Raw genomic sequence first — 21,293 nt, 5'->3', positions numbered from 1 at the left:
TTCGGAGGCTGAGGCGGTTGTATCACCTGAGTTCAGGAGTTCAAGACCAGCCTGATCAACATGGTGAAACCCCACCTCTACTAAAAAATATAAAAATTAGCTGGGCATGGTGGTGGGTGCCTGTAATCCCAGCTACTTAGGAGGCTGAGGCAGGAGAATCGCTTGAACCCGGGAGGTGGAGGTTGCAGTGAGCTGAGATTGTACCATTGTACTCCAGCCTGGGCAACAGAGCAAGACTCCGTCTCAAACAGAAAGCTAACCACAAATACTTTCCCAACATATTCCAGTATGTACCAATTTCACAGGGGCATCATACAACATAGTGCAACATATATTTTATTTTATTCTTATTTATTTATTTTTGAGACGGAATCTCGCTCTGTCACCTAGGCTGGAGTGCAGTGGTGCAATCTCAGCTCCCTGCACCTTCTGCCTCCCAAGTTGAAGCTGAGATTATAGGCATGTGCCAACATACCCAGCTAATTTTTTTTTTTTTTTTTTTGTATTTTTAGTAGAGATGGGGTTTCACCATGGTGGTCAGGCTGGTCTCGAATCCCTGACCTCAAATGATCCACCTGCCTCAGCCTCCCAAAATGCTGGGATTATAGGTATGAGCCACTGCAGCCAGCCTGTGCCATATTTATTTACTTATTTATTTATTTTTTTGAGAGGGAGTTTTGCTCTTGTTGCCCAGGCTGGAGTGCAATGGCGTGATCACAGATCACCGCAACCTCAGTCTCCCAGGTTCAAGCAATTCTCCTGACTCAGCCTCCCAAGTAGCTGGGATTAAAGGCATGCGCCACCACGCCAGGCTAATTTTGTAGTTTTAGTGAAGATGGGGTTTCTCCATGTTGGTCAGGCTGGTCTCAAACTCCTGACCTCAGGTGATCTGCCTGCCTCTGCCTCCCAAAGTGCTGGGATTACAGACATGAGCCACCGTGCCCGGCCCATATATTTTAAAGTTTCATATGGGCTAGGTGTGGTGGCTCACACCTGTAATCCCAGCACTTTGGGAGGCAGAGGCAGGCAGACAGCTTGAGCCCAGGAGTTCGAGACCAGCCTGGGCAACATGAGACCTCGTCTCTACAAAAAAAAAGAAAAAAAATTAGCTGGGTATGATAGTGGTGTGCACCCATAGTCCCAGCTATTTGGGAGGCTGAGGTCAGAGGATCACTTGAGCCCAGGAGGTCTAAGCTGCAGAGAGCCATGATTGTGCCACTGTACTCCAGCCTGAGCTACGGAGTGAGGCCCTGTCTCAAAAACCAAACCAAACCAAAAATAAATAAATAATAAAGTTTTGTGTGGAATTTACTATAAAATTGTTATCTAAGCATCTTCCTGTTGCTGTACATTTCACACGGATGAGCTGACATAAAATATAATCCTATTTTAGAGGCTTTTCAGAGAGTAAAATTCCACTGCCTCCCTTAGTGTAAAGGCCATTTAGGAACATTCTTTCTCACATCAGCGATAACCGTGAGGCACGGGGTGAGCTTTCAGTTGAGCTGAATGTACAGATGGTGGATCTGTGGCAGAAAGGTCTTTTCCCTTTTCATTTTCCTACTCCTCATAACCGCCCATGCCTAAGTTGCCAAAAGCAACCAAGACCTGGGAAGGGCCAATATAAATCACGACAGGTTTCGGCCAGGACCCCTGACTCCCAGTGCTACTTCTTACCTCAGTGCTCCCTCATCAGCTGGGTCAGGGTCCTTGATCCTGCCTGGCTGGAGGTAAGGCTGGCCCACAGTCTACTCAAGAGTATCATAAAACACCCTGTCCCTAAACTTTCTTTAAACTGTTTCTTGTATTTTTCCTTTTTGCTATGACACTAGTTTTCCACCCATGGCAGCAGAACATGGTGCTCAAAAGCGCAGGCTCTAAGCTCAGTCTACAGGCTGCAAATCCCAGCTCCACGACACACTAGCTGTGTGACAGCAGGCAAATTACTTAACCCCTCAATGCCTCTGTTACCTCATTTGTGAAGTGGGGATTATAACAGTACCCACTTTACGGGGTAGTTGTGTGGACTAAATATATCAACGTATGTAAAGCACTTAGAACATCATCTAAACTTGTGCGGGACTTTGCAGGTATTTGCTATTATTATTACCAATTTTTCCTAAGTTCTACAATAAGTGCATGGCTGCCCCCCTCACTCTACTGCTCCATTATTTTTGTACGAGTCCCAGGCCCCTTCTGACCTCATTAGCCAAACTCCCACATTGCCAGCCATTGGCATTGCACCAGCAGATTTTTGTTCTGAACCTGGCTTTACCAGATTGACCTTGCCACCTCAGGAAAGTAACTGAACTAATTTGAGCCTTAGTTTCCTCTTCTCTAAAATGGGGATAAGACCTGCTTTGCAGCCCTCACAAGACTCCGATGAAGATCAGATACAACAATGTGTACGAAAGCACTCAAATGGTAAGCCCCAACCCAGCTGTGAGACATTACCAACACAGCTTCTGCTAGAACCGTAAAGATAAGAAATAAATGGGGCAGAAGTGGCCAGCACATTCCCTCATGTCCAAGAATGTCCTGTATGAAGGGCATGGAACCAGCAAGACTGGAAGAGCCGACCTGGGCAAACCCAGGGGCCTCTCTCACTCTCATCCTCAAATTGCTAAGTATGTGCTATCCTAGAATGTGTACACAAGGGCAATGGGGCAAAGAAAAGGAAAGTAGAAAATGTCCCTTCTGTTCAGCTTTTCCACATGCTTACCTACCTCAAGACCTGAAGCCTCTGCAAAGCCACTTTTATCACAGCACATGTTTTCCTGAGCCATCTTCTGCTGTTTGATATCAAGCATGGCAAGGGCCTCCAGATACTGTTGATTCAAAACTAGGAAGGGCCATATGAGAAAATATTCATTATGAAGCCTAACTCCAGCCTTATCCAATCTAGTTACCCCAACATCACATACTCATTTCGTACAAGCAATACACTACCCGCAAGATCTGGCTCCATTCAGAAAACCTATCGGATAGAATAGTGAGTATCATGTAAGATCATATATATGTAATACTAGATGAGATGATGTCATTTCCATGTATGGAAAAGCATCTTAACTTTGCAACTGAAGTCGGATTCCTATTTCCTCTTGGAAACTTTGTAGGATTTTCCAAAAGGGAATATGTAAAAGCAAATTATTCAAAGACTTTATGGTTAGTGAGAAAACTGGATGGTGAGATCTCATATATTGTATTCCTGTCAGACATACCAGCTATCCAAGCTCTATCAGGTTTTTGTTTTCGGAGTTTTCACAGAAGATCTCAAACCAAACATTTAGAACAAGAGGGGTCCTGCTGTCTACTGGGGAGCAGAAAACAGAGTCTTTTCCCCGTCACTGCAGGGTGGAGTGTTAGGACAGAAGGGGAGGATTGTGAGCAGCTTCTGTCCTGAACTTATCTAACACAGGAGACATCCTTATCAGCTGGAGTCCCTGGTGCTGAGAAGCACCAGCTGTGTGTGCAGATTTCAGCTGGAGGCATTTATATGACTCAGCTAAGACACAGCATAAAGTGCCGCTCTCAGCCCCAGGGCCTAATTTAGAGCTTTTTTTGTCCTTTTCTTCTTTTTTTCCTTTCTTTTCCTTGTTTAAGAGACAGGGTCTTGCTCTGTCACCCAGGCTGGAGTGCAGTGGTCCAATCATAGCTCGCTGCAACGTCAAACTCCTGGGCTCCAGGGATCCTCTCACCTTCACCTCCCAAGCAGCCAGGAAGTTGCAGTGAGGCGAGATTGCACCACTGCACTCCAGCCTGGGCGACAGAGCAAGACTCCCTCTCAAAAAAAAAGCCAGGTGCATGCTACCATGCCTGGCTAATTTTTGTTTATTTTTCGTAGAGGAGGAGTCTTGTTACATTGCCCAAGTTGGTCTCAGACTCCTGGCCTCAAGCAATCCTCTCCCCTTGGCTTCCCATAGCACTGGCATTACAGGCATGAGCAACAGTGCCTGGCTTGTGTTTTGTCCTCTTCAAGCCACCTCTTTAATTTCTGCTAAGAAGAAAGAACTAGCCTGTTCTCTAAGTTTTTAGGGCTGGGTGCAGGGGCTCACATCTGTGATCCCAGCACTTTTGGAGGCAAAGGTGGGAGGATTGCTTGAGCCCAGGAGTTGAGGCCTCACAAAGTGAGGCACCCCCATCTCTACAAAATTTTTTTTTTAATGTTGCACTTTGGGAGGCCGAGGCAGGCGGATCACCTGAGGTCAGGAGTTCAAGACCAGCCTGGTCAACATGGTGAAACCCCGTCTCTACAAAAAGACAAAAATATTAGCTGGGCATGATGGTAGGTGCCTATAATCCCAGCTACGTGGGAGGCCAAGGTGGAAGAATCACTTGAACCCGGGAGGAGGTTGCAGTGAGGTGAGATTGCACCACTGCACTCCAGCCTGGATGACAGAGCGAGACTCCATCTAAAAAAAAAAAAATATATATATATATATATATATATAAAATCTGGGCATGGTGGTGGGTGTCTGCAATCCCAGCTACTCAGGAAGTGGAGGCAGGAGAATCACTTGAATCTGGGAGGCGGAGGTCATAGTGAGCTGAGATTGTGCCACTGCACTCCAGTCTGGGTGACAGAGTGAGATTCTGTCTCAAAATAATAATAATAATAATATACTTTTTAATTAGCTGGACATGGTGGAACATGCCTGTAGTACCAGCAACTTGGGAGGCTGAGGTGGGAGGATCTCTTGAGCCCAGAAAGTGGAGGTTGCAGTGAACTGAGATTGTGTTACTACACTCCAAACTGGGCAACAGTGCAAGACCCTGTGTGAAAATAAATAAATAAATAAACAAAATATGTAAAAAGTTAACATCATGTCAGACACAGTGACTCACGCCTGTAATCCCAGCACTTTGGGAGGCCAAGGTGGGTGGATCATTTGAGGTCAGGAGTTTGAGACCAGCCTGGCCAACATGGTGAAACCCTGCCTCTACTAAATATACAAAAATTAGCCAGGCATGGTGGTGGGCACCTGTAGTCCCAGCTACTTGGGAGGCTGAGGCAGGAGGATAGCTTGAACCGGGAGGTGGAGGTTGCAGTAAGCTGAGATGGCGCCACTGCACTCCAGCCTGGGCAACAGAGTGAGATTCCGTCTCAAAAAATAAAAGGCCAGGTGCGGTGGCTCACGCCTGTAATCCCAACACTTTGGGAGGCCGAGGCGGGTGGATCACGAGGTCAGGAGATTGAGACTGTCCTGGCCAAAATGATGAAATCCCCATCTCTACTAAAAATACAAAAATTAGCTGGGCATGGTGGCGTGCACCTGTAATCCCAGTTATTCAGGAGGCTGAGTCAGAAGAATTGCTTGAACCCAGGAGGCAGAGGTTGCAGTGAGCCAAGATTGAGCCACTGCACTCCAGTCTGGCAACAGAGTGAGACTCCGTCTCAAAAAAAAAAAAAAACAGTTAACATCAGGTGCTCTACCATTTTGCTTCAAGTGAAAACTAAATAAAAAGGAGAAAATGGGGAGAAATTGCTTAATGGGTATGAGATTTTACTCTGGAGTACTGGAACTGTCTGGAACTAGACAGAGGTGGTGGTTAGGCAACTTTGTGAATGCCACTGAATTGCTGATTTATTTTCTTGAGACAGAGTTTCGCTCTGTCACCCAAGCTGCAGTGCAGTGGCACAATCACGGCTCACTGCAGCCTCAACCTCCTGGGCTCCAGCAATCCTCCCACTTCAGCCTCCCAAGTAGCTGGGACTACAGGCCAGTGCCACCACATCTGGCTAATTTTGGTTTTTCTGTTATTTGTTCGTTTTTTTTGTTTTGTTTTGTTTTGTTTTGTTTTTTGAGACAGAGTCTTGCTCTGTCGCCCAGGCTGGAGTGCAGTGGCGCAATCTCAGCTCACTGCAAGCTCCGCCTCCCGGGTTCACGCCATTCTCCTGCCTCAGACCCCTGAGTAGCTGGGACTACAGGTGCCTGCCACCATGCCTGGCTAATTTTTTATATTTTTAGCAGAGACGGGGTTTCACCTTGTTAGCTAGGATGGTCTCGATCTCCTGACCTCGTGATCCGCCCACCTCGGCCTCCCAAAGTACTGGGATTACAGGCGTGAGCCACCGCGCCCGGCCTGTTTGTTTAATAGAAACAAGGTTTTGCAGGCCGGGCGCGGTGGCTCACGCCTGTAATCCCAACACTTTGGGAGGCCGAGGTGGGCGGATCACGAGGTCAGGAGATCGAGACCATCCTGTCTAACATGGTAAAACCCCGTCTCTGCTAAAAATATAAAAAATTAGCCAGGCATGGTGGTGGGCGCCTGTAGTCCCAACTACTCGGGAGGCTGAGGCAGGAGAATGGCGCGAACCTGGGAGGCCGAGGTTGCAGTGAGCCATGATCGCGCTACTGTACTCCAGCCTGTGCGACAGAGTGAGACTCTGTCTCGAAAGAAAAAAAAAAAAGAAACAAGGTTTTGCTATGTTGCCCAGGCTGGTTTCAAACTCCTAAGCTCAAGTTATCCTCCTGCCTTGGCCTCACAAAGTTCTGGGATTACAAGCATGAGTCACTGTGCCTGGCAAGAATGCTCACCTTTTTTTTTTTTTTTTTTTTTTTTAGATGGAGTCTCACTCTGTTGTCCAGGCTGGAGTGCAGAGGCACAATCTTGGGTCACTGCAACCTCCACCTCCAGAGTAAAAATGATTTGCCTGCCTCAGCCTAATGAGTAGTTGGGACTACAGGTGTGTACCACCATGCCTGGCTAATTTTTGTATTTTTGGTAGAAACTGAGTTTCATCATGTTGGCCAGGCTGGTCTTGAACTCCTGACCTCAGATGATCTGCCCGCTTTGGCCTCCCAAAGTGCCAGGATTACAAGTGTGAGCTACTGCACCCAGCCAGGAATTGTTCACTTTTAAATAGTTTTATGTTGTGTGAATTTCACCTTGATAAATTTTCTTAAATTTAAAAAACCTAAATGATACACTTATTCCCTCTATTATGCTTAATGTATATTATTTCAAAATACTAGCATGTTATCTTTATTGATACATGTGCTCTTAATACAAAAATCATCATTACCTGCATTGTCAGACTTTAGCATTTTAATTTCTTCTGTTTTCACTTTCAAATTCTCTTTGAGGACTGCATTTTCACAGTTTAGCCTGGAAAAAAGTAGCTTTCAAATAACTAAAACATTAAAACTTCCTTGCTGAGTGAGAATATTTTTATTGCCATAAAATGAACACAAAAATCTAAATATAGTTTTTCCTACTTCAAAATAGTCTGGAATTTACATGTATCACAAAAATAAAAACAATTTAAAGGAATGTGGTAAGATTTTTTTTTTTTTTTTTTTTTTTTTTGAGATGGAGTCTCACTCTTGTCATCCAGGCTGGAGTGCAGTGGCGCAATCTCAGCTCAATGCAACCTCCACCTCTTGGGTTCAAGTGATTCTCCTGCCTTAGCCTCCCAAATAGATGGGATTACAGGTGTCTGTCACCACACTCAGCTAATTTTTGTATTTTTAGTAGAGACGGGGTTTCACCATGTTGGCCAGGCTGGTCTTGAACTCCTGACTTCAAGTGATCAGCCCGCCTCAGCCTCCCAAAGGGCTGGGATTACAGTTGTGAGCCATAACGCCGAGCCAAGATTTTAAACATACTCTTTTTTTCTTTTTGAGACAGAGTCTCGCTCTTTTACCTAGTTTGGAGTGCAGTCATGTGATTTCGGCTCACTGCAACCTCCGCCTCCCATGTTCAAGTGATTCTCCTGCCTCAGCCTCCTGAGTAACTAGGATTACAGGTGCCTGCCACACCTGGCTAATTTTCATATTTTAGTAGAGAAGTGGTTTCACCACGTTGGCCGGGCTGATCTCAAACTCCTGACTTCAAGTGATCTGCCTGCCTCGGCCTCCCAAAGTGCTGGGATTACAGGCGTGAGCCACCGCGCCCAGCCTAAACATACTCTTAACGCTTCTTACTTGAGACATAATCAGAACCAGAAATATTTCTAAGCCATCCATTTTGCATACTCATTCTCTTTACTTAATAACCATTTGAATATCAACTATATGCTTAGGTCACCTTCAGAAACGTATATACATAGGTCTTCATGTAAACTATGGACTTCCGGTAATAATGATGTATCAACATTGGTTATAAAAAATGTACCATTCTGGTAGGGGATGTTGTTAGTGGGGGAGGCTGTGTATATGGGAGATCCCTGTACCTTCTGCTCCATTTTGCTGTGAATCTATAACTGCTCTAAAAAACAACAACAACAATAACAAAGTATTTCATGAGAAAAAAAGATACATAGATACATAGGGTACACCGATGTTCATAGCAGCATCATGCAAAATAGCCAAAAGGTAGAGTTAACTCAAGTGTCCATCAGGAATGAATGGATAAACAAAATGGCATACATACCTAACATGGAATATTATTCAGTCTTTTTTTTTTTTTGGATACAAGGTCTCGCTCTGTCACCCAGGCTAGAGTGCAGTGGCCCAGTCTCAGGTCCCTGTAGCCTCTACCTCCTGTGTTCAAGCGATTCTCCTGCCTCAGTCTCCTGAGTAGCTGGGATTACAGGTGCCTGCCACCATGCCCAGCTAATTTTTGTATTTTTGGTAGAGACAGGGTTTCACCACATTGGCCAGGTTGGTCTAGAACTCCTGGCCTCCAGTAATCCGCCTGCCTCAGCCTCCCAAAGTGCTGGCATTATGTAGAGAGCCAAAAGCCAGAGGATCGTGACAACTAGGCTATATGATCAAACAGCAAACTGTTCATCATGAATGCAGGATGTGGGCAAACTTACACTGCAACTGTCACCAGAAGGTTTGCAGAGGGCAGTCACTCTCTGGTGCCATGTTCCTTGAGGTTATCTACTGGAACATCTGGAGACTACTGTTCAAAGAATGCAGTTGTGCAAGCCTGCACCAAGTCAAGCAGCTGACGGACAACCACCTCCTCCCTATCTCCTTTACTCAATAAATATGAATGGCGCTAAAAGCTCAGGGCCCTTGTTCACTAGAGCAAGGAGCCCCCTGACCCCTTCTTCCAAATATACTCTTTTGTCTTTATTTTTATTCCCACATTCGTCCCCCTTTGTTCAGTCCAACACGGATTGGGGCCACGATAGGATTACAGTTGTGAGCCAACACGCCCAACTGAAATGACTGACTTTAGAGTAAGTATATAATTTAAAGTTATTAAATAAACTCATACAAATAAAAGAGTTGTTCCAAAGAAATTTTTTCTCTCTTTGGAGCTGATTGTCAGAACATAAAAATTTACTATCTTAACCATCTTATTTTTCATCTTTTTTTTTTTTTTTTTAACAAGATGAGGATCTTACTGTGTCATCTAGGCTAGTTTTGAACTCCTGAACCAAAGCAGTCCTCCCACCTCATTCTCCCTAAGTGCTGAAATTACAGGTGTGAGCCATCATGCCCAGCCCCTCAAAAGATTTTTTTTGAAAACAACAACTAGTTCCAATTCTAAAATAATTCTTACACTGTATTTTAAGATAGAGTTTATACTATTTTGGTTTTTGGTTTCTGGTTTTGTTTTATTTTTGAGACACGGACTCACTCTGTCATCCAGGCTGAAGTGCAGTGGCGCGATCATGGCTCATTGCAGCCTCCAACTCCCAGGCCCAAGTGATCCTCACACCTCAGCTTTCCATGTAGTTGGGGCTACAGGTGCAAGCCACCACACCCAGCTACTTTTTGTATTTTTGTAGAGATAGGGTTTCAACATGTTGCCTAGGCTGGTCTCAAACTCCTGGATTCAAGTGATCCTCCTGCCTCAGATTCCCAAAGTGCTGGGATTACATGTGTGAGCCACTACACCCAGCCTATGCTTTTTTTTTTCTTGAAGGAAAATTAACTCTAACAGAAAAATATGTGACTAGTTAGTGGATAAGCAATACAAATTTTATAATCTTTTGCACTTGGCTCAAAGAAGAAAACATAAATTACTTTTGAATTACATACATTTTAAAGGTTGTCAAAGAAAAATAATGGAGTAATATACAAACCTGTCATATTTTTGGATCCAAGATTCCTCTATATTTTTAAATCTATTATGATCAAATTCCATTTCCCACTGCAAGGCATTTATTTCCTATGGAAAGAAAACAGTACCTTCATGGCAAATTACTACAAATAAATCATTTCAGGACATTGTGAATAGCTGAAGTAAATCATATAATCAGTTCTCAGAAATGGTTTAAAGAGAAAAAATTAAGCATTGCTCAAAAAGTATCCCTGACATTTGTAAACACATATAACACGCCTCTTTAGCCCTCAAAACAACTCTGCCAAAACTCACTTAATATAGAAAAAATTTCAAATTGTTTGGCTTCAAAATTTGCTGGACTGCTACACCTAGATTTCTCAGTGCCCACCTCCGCTGCATGTAGAGACCTCAAGCAAAATCCACTTCTGGAAATCTTAGCTCAATTGTCCCATCAAAGGAGAACACACCAAGCACAGGAAACATGACCATCTAGGATGATTCCTAACTATCTTTATAGTGAAGATGAGATGGTCAGAAAGACGTATGTTCTGCCAGGCAAGGATAAGGATTAAAAAAAAAAATTTTTTTTTTAAGAAGAAAAATGGGGGCCGAGTACGGAGGCTCAAGCCTGTAATCCCAGCACTTTGGGAGGCCGAGACGGGCGGATCACGAGGTCAGGAGATCGAGACCATCCTGGCTAACACGTGAAACACCGTCTCTACTAAAAAAAATACAAAAAACTAGCCGGGTGAGGTGGCGGGCGCCTGTAGTCCCAGCTACTCGGGAGGCTGGGGCAGGAGAATGGCGTAAACCCGGGAGGCGGAGCTTGCGGTGAGCTGAGATCCGGCCACTGCACTCCAGCCTGGGCGACAGAGCGAGACTCCGTCTCAAAAAAAAGAAAAAAAGAAAAGAAAAAGAAAAATGCGCCGGGCGTGGTGGCTCATGCCTGTAATCCCAGCACTTTGGGAGGCCGAGGCGGGCGGATCACGAGGTCAGGAAATCGAGACCATTCCAGCTAACATGGTGAAATCCCGTCTCTACTAAAAATACAAAAAATCAGCCGGGCGAGGTGGCGGGCGCCTGTAGTCCCAGCTACTCCAGAGGCTGAGGCAGGAGAATGGCGTGAACCCGGGAGGCGGAGCTTGTGGTGAGCTGAGATCCGGCCACTGCACTCCAGCCTGGGTGACAGAGGGAGACTCTATCTCAAAAAAAAAAAAAAAAAAAAAAAAAAGCAGAAGAAGAAAAATGAGAAGTACCAATTTGGCCTCCTACTACCTTAACATGGGGAAATAAAAATAACCTGAATTCATTGTGCACATGACAATCTGTTTTAGATTGCAAACTCCAAAAGGGAAGCCCATCAGAACTGAAGCACACCTAGCAGAGGGTATGCATAAATGACAGATCCATTAGTATGGTGAGTTTAGGGAAATTATATTTAAAGTTTATTGAATTCAATAAGTCTACACTAAAAGCACCAAATACCTTCTTCAAGGATCTGTTTTGTTCCATAGTTTTTTGAAGCACTGCCTGCGTATGACTTGTGGCTTTGCCAAGTATTGCCTAAGAAAAATAAAACTAGCATCAGTATAAATTAAATTTGTAATTACTCCTCTGTACATCATGGAGTTCTCTTTTATTTTAAGGCAATGGAAAATTAAGATGAATTGAGATAAGAATTTCACAGTGACCACCTTTCATGGAGAGTCTGATAGTTCAAAAGGCGGGAGATCTTGGTCTGGCTCTTTTCCAATGAATGTGGGAATTAATGAATGAATTCTCCACACAAAGAAAGTGTTCAGAATAGTACTATTCATCAGTCATAAAGTGGAAACCACCTGATATGGTTTGGCTCTGTGTCCCCACTGAAATCTCATCTTGAATTGTACTCCAATAATTCCCACATACTGTGGGAGGGACCCAGTGGGAGATCATTTGAATTAAGGGGGCAGTTTTCCCCATACTGTTCTCATGGTGGTGAATAAGTCTCATCAGATCTGATGATTTTCTCAGGGGTTCCGCTTTTGCATCTCTCTCATTTTCTCTTGCTGCTGCCAAGTATGAAGTGCCTTTCGCCTCCCGCCAGGATTCTGAGGCCTCCCCAGCCATGTGGAACTGTAAGTCCAATTAAACCTCTTTTTCTTCCCAGTCTTGGGTATGTCTTTATCAGGAGCATAAAAATGGACTAATACAGTAATTTGGCACGAGTAGAGTGGGGCATTGCTGAAAAGATACCCAAAAATGTGGAAGCTACTTTGGAACTGGGTAACAGGCAGAGATTGGCACAGTTTGGAGGGCTCAGAAGAAGACAGGAAAATGTGGGAAAGATTTCTAGAGACTTGTTGAGTGTCTTTGACAAAAACACTGATAATGATATGGACAATGAAATCCAGGCTGAGGTGGTCTCAGATGGAGATGAGGAACTTGTTGAGAACTGGAGCAAAGGTGACTCTTGTTATGCTTTAGCAAAGAGATTTGTGGCATTTTGCCCCTGCCCTAGAGATTTGTGGAACTTGAGAGAGATGATTTAGAGTGTCTGGTGGAAGAAATTTCTAAGCAGCAAAGCATTCAAGAGGTGGCTTGGGTACTGTTAAAGGTATTAGTTTTGGCCGGGCGCGGTGGCTCAAGCCTGTAATCCCAGCACTTTGGGAGGCGGAGACGGGCGGATCACGAGGTCAGGAGATCGAGACCATCCTGGCTAACACGGTGAAACCCCGTCTCTACTAAAAATTACAAAAAACTAGCCGGGCGAGGTGGCGGGCGCCTGTAGTCCCAGCTACTCGGGAGGCTGAGGCAGGAGAATGGCGTGAACCCAGGAGGCGGAGCTTGCAGTGAGCCGAGATCTGGCCACTGCACTCCAGCCTGGGTGACAGAGCAAGACTCCGTCTCAAAAAAAAAAAAAAAGGTATTAGTTTTAAAAGGGAAGCAGAGCATAAAAGTTTGGAAAATTTGCACCCTGACAATGCAATAGAAAAGAAAATCCCATTTTCTAAGGATAAATTTAAGCTAGCTGCAAATATTTGCATAAGTAACGAGGAGCCAAATGTTAATCCCCAAGATAATGGGGAAAATGTCTCCAGGGCATGTCAGAGACCTTTGCAGCAGCCTCTCCCATCACAGAGCCAGAAGTCTTGGAGGAAAAAATGATTTCATGGGCAGGGCCCAGGGTCCCCATGCTGTGTGCAGTCTAAGGACTTGATGCCCTGTGTCCCAGCCACTCCAGCGGTGGCTGAAAGCAGCCAAGGTACAGCACAGTCTGTGAATATAGAGGGTGCAAGCCCCAAGCCTTGGCAGCTTCCACGTGATGTTGAGCCTGTGGGTACACAGAAGTAAAGAATCAGGGCTTGGGAACCTCCACTAGATTTCAGAAGATGTATGGAAATGCCTGGATGTCCAGGCAGAAGTTTCCTGCAGGGATGGGGCTCTCATGGAGAACCTCTGCTAGGGTACTGCAGAAGGGAAATGTGGGGTTGAAGCCCCCACACCGAGGCCCTACTGCAGCACTGCCTAGTGGAGCTATGAGAAGAGGGCCACCGTCCTGCAGACCCCAGAATGGTAGATCCACCCATGGCTTACACTGTGCACCTGGAAAAGTTACAGACACTCAATGCCAGCCCGTGAAAGCAGCCAGGAGGGAGGCTGTACCCTGCTAAGCCACAGTGGTGGAGCTGCCCAAGGCCATGGTAACCCACCTGTTGAACCAATGTGACCTGGATGTGAAGCCTGGAGTCAAAGGAGATCATTTTGGAGCTTTAAAATTTGACTGCCCCACTGGATTTTGGACTTGCATGGGCCCTGTAACCCCTTTTTTTGGCCTATTTCTCCCATTTGGAATGGCTATATACCTACACCCCCATTGTATCTAGGAAGTAAATAGCTTGCTTTTGATTTTACCAGCTCATAGGCAGAAGGGACTTGCCTTGTCTCAGATGAGGCTTTGAACTGTGGACTTTTGGGTTAATGCTGAAATGATTTAAGACTTTGGGGGACTGTTGGGAAGGCATCATTGGTTTTGAAATGTGAGGACATGAGACTTGGAGGGGCCGGAGCAGAATTATATGGTTTGGCTCTGTGTCCTTACCCAAATCTCATCTTGAATTATACTCCCATAATTCCCACGTGTTGTGGGAAGGACTCAGTGGGAGATAATTTGGATCATGGGGGTGGTTTCCCCCATACTGTTCTCATAGTAGTAAATAAGTTTCATGAGATCTGATGGTTTTATCAGGGGTTTCCACTTTTGCATCTTCCTCATGTTCTTTTGCCACTGCCACGTAGGAAGTGCCTTTCACCTCCTATCACGAATCTGAGGCCTTCACAGCCATGCGGAACTGTAAGTCCAATTAAACCTCTTTTTTCCCCCAGTCTTGGGTATGTCTTTATCAGCAGCATGAAAATGGACTAATACACCACCCAAATGTCCATCAACTGGTGAATGCATAAGCAAAACATGGTGCATCTACACAATGGAGTATTACTTGGCAATAAAAAGGAAGAAAGTACTGATACATGCTACAACATGTATGAACCTCTAAAACATGCAAACTAAAAGAATCCCAGTGCAAAAAAATTCAGTCACATATCTTATGATTCTATTTATATTAAATAGAAAAGGCAAACCTACAAAAAGAAAGTAGATTACTGGGGATAGGGGTAGGAATGAGGAATGACTGCTGATGGGCACCAAGTCCCTTTTTTGGTGTTGGAAATATTCTAAAATTAGATTATAGTGATGGTGGTACAACTCTTATATCTTATATCTAGTAAAAATGAATTGTAGTGTATATTTACATGTGAATTTCATGATATATAAATTATAAAGTTCTTAAAAATATACTTACCTAAAAATCCCTTCAACTATATTAAGTCCTTCTGTTTTGGTTTTAAAACTTAAAACCATATCAACATTATTATTGGAATGTGTAAGTGGTAAAAGTTTAAAAACAACTTCTTACCATGCTTTGAAGAATTTTCAATGCCTCCTCTTTACCTCTGAGTTGTCTTTGAGATGCCTCAAGTTCAGTTTTTAAAATTTCTACCTCCTGAGGACAGAAAGAAAATTAGTCTTCCTATCTGCAAGATATGAAACCCTAAAATTATCAGTTTGGCTAGTCTACATTTACCCTTGGCTCAAAGCACTTACAAATGAGGCTGAAAATTCTTCTAGACTTATTGAGTGAACCAGACATACTAAAATTGAAAGCCTCAGCCAGGTGAGGTGGCTCACACCTGTAATCCCTGCACTTTGGGAGGTCGAGGTGGGTGGATCACCTGAGGTCAGGAGTTCACGGCCAGCCTGGCTAACATAGTGAAACCCTATCTCTACTAAACATACAAAAAATCTGCCGGGCATGGTGGTGCACGCCTGTAATCCCAGCTACTCTGGAGGCTCAGACAGGAGAATCGCTTGAACCCAGGAGGCGGAGGTTGCAGTGAGCCAAGACTGAGTCGCTGCACTCCAGTCTGGGTGACAGAGCGAGACTCTGTCTCAATTAAAAAAAAAAATAGCTGGGCATGGTGGCTCACACCTGTAAACCCAGCTACTCCAGAGGCTGAGGCATGAGAATTGCTTGAACCAGGGAGGTTTTTGAGACAGGGTCTCACTCGGTTGCCCAGGCTGGAGTGCAGTGGCATGATCTCGACTCACTGCAACCTCCACCTCCCAGGCTCAAGTGATTCTCCTGCCTCAGCCTCCCGAGTAGCTGGGATTGCAGGCATGTACCACTACTGCCTGGATAATTTTTGTATTTTTAGTAGAGACAGGGGTTTCACTATATTGGCCAGGCTGGTCTCGAACTCCTGACCTCAAATGATCCACTGGCCTTGGCCTCCCAAAGTGCTGGGATTACAGGCGTGAGACACTGCCCCCAGCCCCAGTTGGCTTTCATGTTGTTTACATACTGAGGTTGCAGTTCCTTATGTAGGGACTCAAGGTAAGGAAGCAGCTGCCGGCCCCAATCCAGTGACTAGTGTCCTTATAAATTGAGGGAAATTTGGACCCAGATTCATAGGGAGAAGGCCATGTGACAGGCAGAGGTTGGATTTCTGCAGCTACCAGCCAAGGAACACCAACGACTGCACCAAGCATCAGAAGCTAGGAAGAGGCAAAGGACTCTCTTCTAAAGCCTTCAGAGGGAGAACGGCCTGCTGAAACTTTGGTTTCAAACTTCAGCCTCCATAACTGACAGCAAATAGATTTCTGTTGTTTTAAGCCACCGGTTTGTGGTACTTTGTCTCGGCAGCCGAATACAGTAGCTTTCACAGGAAGAGTCCCAAACACACACTAAGGTGGGCTTCCTATTTCCCAAAGGACAGGCACCCTTCGCAGAAACTGCAATTCCCACCAAGGCAGTGGGCTCCTCAGGCCGCTGGAGACTCTGGGCTTCTGACTTTAATGAGGTTAAATTAAGTCAGATTGTTAGAAGCCACACATACAGGGAAAGCAGGTGGAAGGAAGTGATCTTATTTTCTGAAGGAGGAGATAAGAGAAGTGGGGTGGAAAGGAGAACTGGTGGGCATGTTTACATAAGTAGCTTCTTTAAGAGATGAGGTGGATAAGAAACAGAGGAGGCCAGTTGAAAAGGATGAGCTCTCAGGCCAGGCGCGGTGGCTCACGCCTGTAATCCCAGCACTTTGGGAGGCCGAGGCGGGTGGCTCACGAGGTCAGGAGATCGAGACCATCCTGGCTAACATGGTGAAACCCCGTTTCCACTAAAATTACAAAAAAAAAAATTAGCCGGGTGTGTTGGCAGGTACCTGTAGTCCCAGCTACTCGGGAGGCTGAGGCAGGAGAACTGCTTGAACCCGAGAGGCAGAGGTTGCAGTGGGCGGAGATCGCACTGGGTGACAGAGCAAGACTCTGTCTCAAAAAAAAAAAGAAAGAAAGAAAAGGATGAGCTCTCGAGTGTGGTTCAGCAAGAATACCTGGAAAGCCAAAATTTGCCTTCCCCACAGATTTAGTACCATTTAAACAAAGTATCTATCAATGGACTTTATTTCAATGGACTTTATTCACTTGAGAATATTTTTTTTTTAATCAAAAGTCTCTTACTGGTCCTGCTTGAGTGAGTAGCAGTGAGCAGGGGAAAAGGGAGAGGAACCAGCCAGCACAGGGAGGGGTCATCTCCACAACATTCCATTTATACACAGAACTAAACAGACAAGCACAGAGTCATCATTACGGTTACAAGTCGGCAGCAAGGGAAGTGGGAGGAACAGGTGGGGAGTAGGGGTGTTGTTAAAAAAATACAGGCCCCCCAGTGGGGGGAACTTGGTCTGCTTCAACCCAAGAGGAATCAGAAGCTCAAAAGCAGTTTGGGAAGGCCAGAACCATCAGGGATGCAGGGAGGAGGAAAATCCAGGCAGTGGGGGGGTCTGTTTGGCAATTGGGGTGAAGGGATTGCCCTTCCCACTGCTGGGATGCCCCCAGCCCCTCCTATCTGGCAGGAAGGGGGCAGCCTGCAACCCCCGAGGACAGGTGTGGGGCTGCCAGATGCTCCAGGCAGGGGGCCAGAAAGGGCTCACAAAGGCTTGCCTTCCAGGCAGATGACCACACTGCCCCCAGCTTCTCTGCCAGGGTGCAGTGGTCCTTGACCTCCTCATAGTATTTTGCTTGTAATTCTTGCTTGATGCCTGTCAGCTTCTTGTTGATGGCGTCCTTGGAGCTGGTATTGATCATTTTGCTCTTAAGGGGCACAAGCTCAGGGGCCCAGAAGATAAACACCAGGTCCTCCTTCTTGCTCTCCTTGGTCCCATAGGTTGCGTCACAGAGGGCGTAGCGGCAATCCATCCTTATCTGGCAGCATCTTGACAAAGGTGGCATAGGGGTCGTCGACAGTCTGGCCCACATCGCCCACCAGGATCTCCTTGCCCTCCTCCAGGATGATGTTCTTCTTGTCCTCACTCAGGCCGAAGAGCACCGCCTTCTTACGCTTCTTCACCTCCTCTGGCATTGAAGACTTACACACCTTCATGTCGTTGAACACCTTGATGACACTATCAGAGACAGCCACACCGGAGGCCATGTTTCCGGAAGCGAAAAGGAGAGGGCACAGAGAGCCGCAGAAGACGAGAGCACTGCAGCCACTGCTGGGACCCAACTAAACCGAGAATTTTTGTAGTACCTACCTCTAAAGTTTCATGAAGACATTGCCTTAATTCTTCATTTGACAATTCTGAATTCGAATCTATTTGGGGGGGAGAAAAGAATCTATTAGGGGGAAATTTTTGAATTTTTTAACTAAACATAGGACATTTGTTTACAAATTACCCAATACAGGCATCCCCTAAACTGCAAAGAGAAGAAAATTATAATAGACCACCAGGTGCGGTGGCTCACGCCTGAAATCCCAGCAATTTGGGAGGCCTAGGCGGGCAGATCACTTGAGGTCATGAGTTCAAGGCCAGCTTGGTCAACATGGTGAAACCCCGTCTGTACTAAAAATACAAAAATTAGCTTGGCATGGTGGTGCCTGCCTGTAGTCCCAGCTACTTGAGAGGCTGAGACAGGAGAATCGCTTGAACCTAGGAGGCGGAGGTTGCAGTGAGCGGAGATTGTGACACTGTATTCCAGCCTGGGCAACACAGTGACTGTTTCAAAAAAATTTTTTTAACAGACCACACTATGGTGAAAATATGAGTGTAAAGCATTTCACAAATGAAAAGACACATACTGTACTTTTGAATACAAAAAATTTTTAAATAGATTCTAAGGATCGCTTGAGGCCAGGAGTTAGAAACAAGCCTAGGCAACAAGACCTCCGTCTCTACGAAATGTAAAATAAAAAATTAGCTAGATATGGTGATGTGCTGGTAGTCCCAGCTACGTGGGAAACTGAGGTGGGAGGATCACTTGAGTCCAGGAGTTCGAGGCTGCAGTGAGCTATGACTGTACCACTATCCTCCAGCTTGAGCAACAGAGCAAGACCACCTAAAAACACAAAACAGGACTCTCAAATAAAACAGATGTCAATGAGTTGGTTAATTACTACATTCAAATAAAAATATAGAAAACCATGAATACTGGTGAGTAAAATAAATAGATTTTGTTGTTTAGGCTTAAGCTTGAATGATGTAGTGGTATAAATATATAAGAAATAACTTTGGCTGGGCGCAGTGGCTCACGCCTATAACCCCAGCACTTTGGGAGGCCGAGGCGGGTGGATTACTTGAGGTAAGGAGTTCAAGACCAGCCTGGCCAACATGGTGAAACCCCATCTCTATTAAAAATACAAAAATTAGCTGGGCACGGTGGTGCCTGCCTGTAGTCCCAGCTACTCGAGAGAGTGAGGCAGAAGAATTGCTTGTACGCGGGAGGCCAAGGTTGCAGTGAACCAATATCTTGCCATTAGACTCCACCTAGACGACAGGAGAAAAAAAAATTTTATATAAAAATAATAACCTGAAGGCTGGGCATGGTGGCTCACACCTGTAATCCCAGCACTTTGGGAGGCTGAGGCAGGCAGATCACCTGAAGTCAGGACTTCAAGACCAGCCTGTCTATATGGTGAAACCCTGTCTCTACTAAAAATATAAAGTTAGCCAGGCATGGTGGTGCACACCTGTAGTCCCAGCTATTTGGGAGGCTGAAGCAGGAGAATCCTGCTTGAACCCAGGAGAGGGGGGTTGCAGTGTGCCGTGATTGCGCCACTGTACTCCAACCTAGGCAACAGAGCAAGATTCTGTCTCAAAAACAAAACAAAACAAAACAAAACAAAAGGCCAGGTGTGGTGGCTCACACCTGTAATCCTAGCACTTTGGGAGGCTGAGAAGGCTGGATCATCTGAGGTCAGGAGTTCGAGACCAGCCTGGCCTACATGGTGAAACCCCATCTCTACTAACAAATACAAAAATTAGCCGGGCATGGTGGCAGGCGCCTCTAATCCCAGCTACTCAGGAAGCTAAGGCATGAGAATCGCTTGAACCCGGGAGTTGGAGGTTGCAGTGCACTGAGATCGCACCATTGCATTCCATCCTGGGCGACAAGAGCAAAACTCCGACTCAAAAAAAAAAAAAAAAAAAAAAAAAAAAAAAACACTAAATTTAATTTCTTTGCAAAAAGAATGACTAGAAGAGTCCTGTAACTTCAATTATTTGCTCCTTAATGTGATCAATTGAGAAGTTAAACTGAGCTTCCTAAGAGCTTCATTTTCCTTTCTGCCTCAATGGCAGTAAAAAAAAAAAGAAAAAAAAAATTTAAGGTGGTAAATTATAAGCAAGAGTATAGGAAGTAAAAAAAAAAATTTTTGAGAAGAATGTTTACTTTGAAAAAATATTTCTCAAAATAACTTTCTTTGCTCTTCTGAAATTTCATTAACATGACAGTATCTAAGGCAAAACCTAAATCATGTTTGTACTGTGATGGATGATACAGGCTTCCAAGGAGGGACAGAATGACTCTGGGTTGGCAGTGACAAGTTCTGTTCTATTAATACTTGTGGTAGGCAGAATATTATGTCCACATGCCAATTCCCAGAAGCTGTGAACACATGGCAAAAGGAATTTGCAGATGTGATGAGATTAAGGATTTTGAAACCGGAGAGTACTCTGGATTATCCAAGTGAGTCCAGTGTACTCATAAGAGTCCTTATAAAGGAAAGCGGGAGACGAGAAGGTCAATGTCAGAGTGATATGATGTGAGAAAGACTCAGCCATTGTTGACTTTGAAGATGGGGAGGGGGCCATGGGCCGAGGAATGCAGTAGCCTCTGGAGCTAGAAAAGGCAAGGGAGTAGAGTCTCCCCACCGAATCTCCAGAAGGAACACACACTGCCAACACCCTGGCTTTAGCCCAGTGAAATTTATTTGGGACTTTTTTTTCCACAGAGAGAGGGTCTTGCTTTATTGCCCAGGCTGCAGTGCTCCTGCATCAGCTTCTCAGGTAGCTGGGACTACAGGTGCACACTACTACACCTGGCTAATTTTTAAACATTTTTTCTGTGGAGTTGCAGTCTTTCTATGTTGACCAGGCTGGTCTCGAACTCCTGGCCTCAAGCAATTCTCCCACCTCAGCCTCCCAAAATGCTGGGATTATAGGCATCAGCTACCACACATAGCCTGTTTGGGACTTCTGACCTGCAGAACTGTAAAATAATAAATTTGTGTTGTTTTAAGCCATTAAATTTGTGGTATTTTGGAAATTATCTATTAGTAATAGGACCAACTTTGATAAAAAGAAAAGTTCAAAACCCAACAAAATGGGAACTCATACTATTACTATTTAAATCTTATTTATACCCCAGTGTTTCTTCACGTTTTTTGTTTGTTTGTTTGTTTGTTTGAGATGGAGTCTTGCTCTGTTGCCCAGGCTAGAGTGCAGTGGTGTGA

At 45.0% G+C, this 21,293-nt stretch overlaps 1 protein-coding gene and 1 pseudogene across 6 annotated transcripts in view; both read right to left on the bottom strand.

Moving 5' to 3' along the window:
* Positions 1–21,293, bottom strand: part of CCDC125 (coiled-coil domain containing 125) — a 53,107-nt gene that overhangs the window by 15,862 nt on the left and 15,952 nt on the right. For 5 of the 6 annotated variants that reach the window (XM_038010456.2, XM_038010459.2, XM_038010457.2 and 2 more), the window contains 6 exons: positions 18,097–18,155; positions 14,925–15,011; positions 11,455–11,532; positions 9,989–10,074; positions 7,028–7,110; positions 2,727–2,842 (listed from right to left, as the gene is read on the bottom strand). In XM_038010456.2, coding sequence (XP_037866384.1) covers positions 2,727–2,842; positions 7,028–7,110; positions 9,989–10,074; positions 11,455–11,532; positions 14,925–15,011; positions 18,097–18,155 — 509 coding nt within the window. The remainder of the gene's footprint in view (positions 1–2,726; positions 2,843–7,027; positions 7,111–9,988; positions 10,075–11,454; positions 11,533–14,924; positions 15,012–18,096; positions 18,156–21,293) is intronic. The other variant, XM_073014713.1, reaches the window with a different exon arrangement.
* Positions 14,934–18,090, bottom strand: LOC103222764 (cofilin-1 pseudogene; annotated as a pseudogene).

This window comes from Chlorocebus sabaeus, chromosome 4, assembly GCF_047675955.1.
Source record: "Chlorocebus sabaeus isolate Y175 chromosome 4, mChlSab1.0.hap1, whole genome shotgun sequence".
Taxonomy (NCBI): domain Eukaryota; kingdom Metazoa; phylum Chordata; class Mammalia; order Primates; family Cercopithecidae; genus Chlorocebus; species Chlorocebus sabaeus.
Note: the sequence above shows the minus strand (reverse complement) of the source record. Positions and strands in the feature narration are given on the sequence as shown.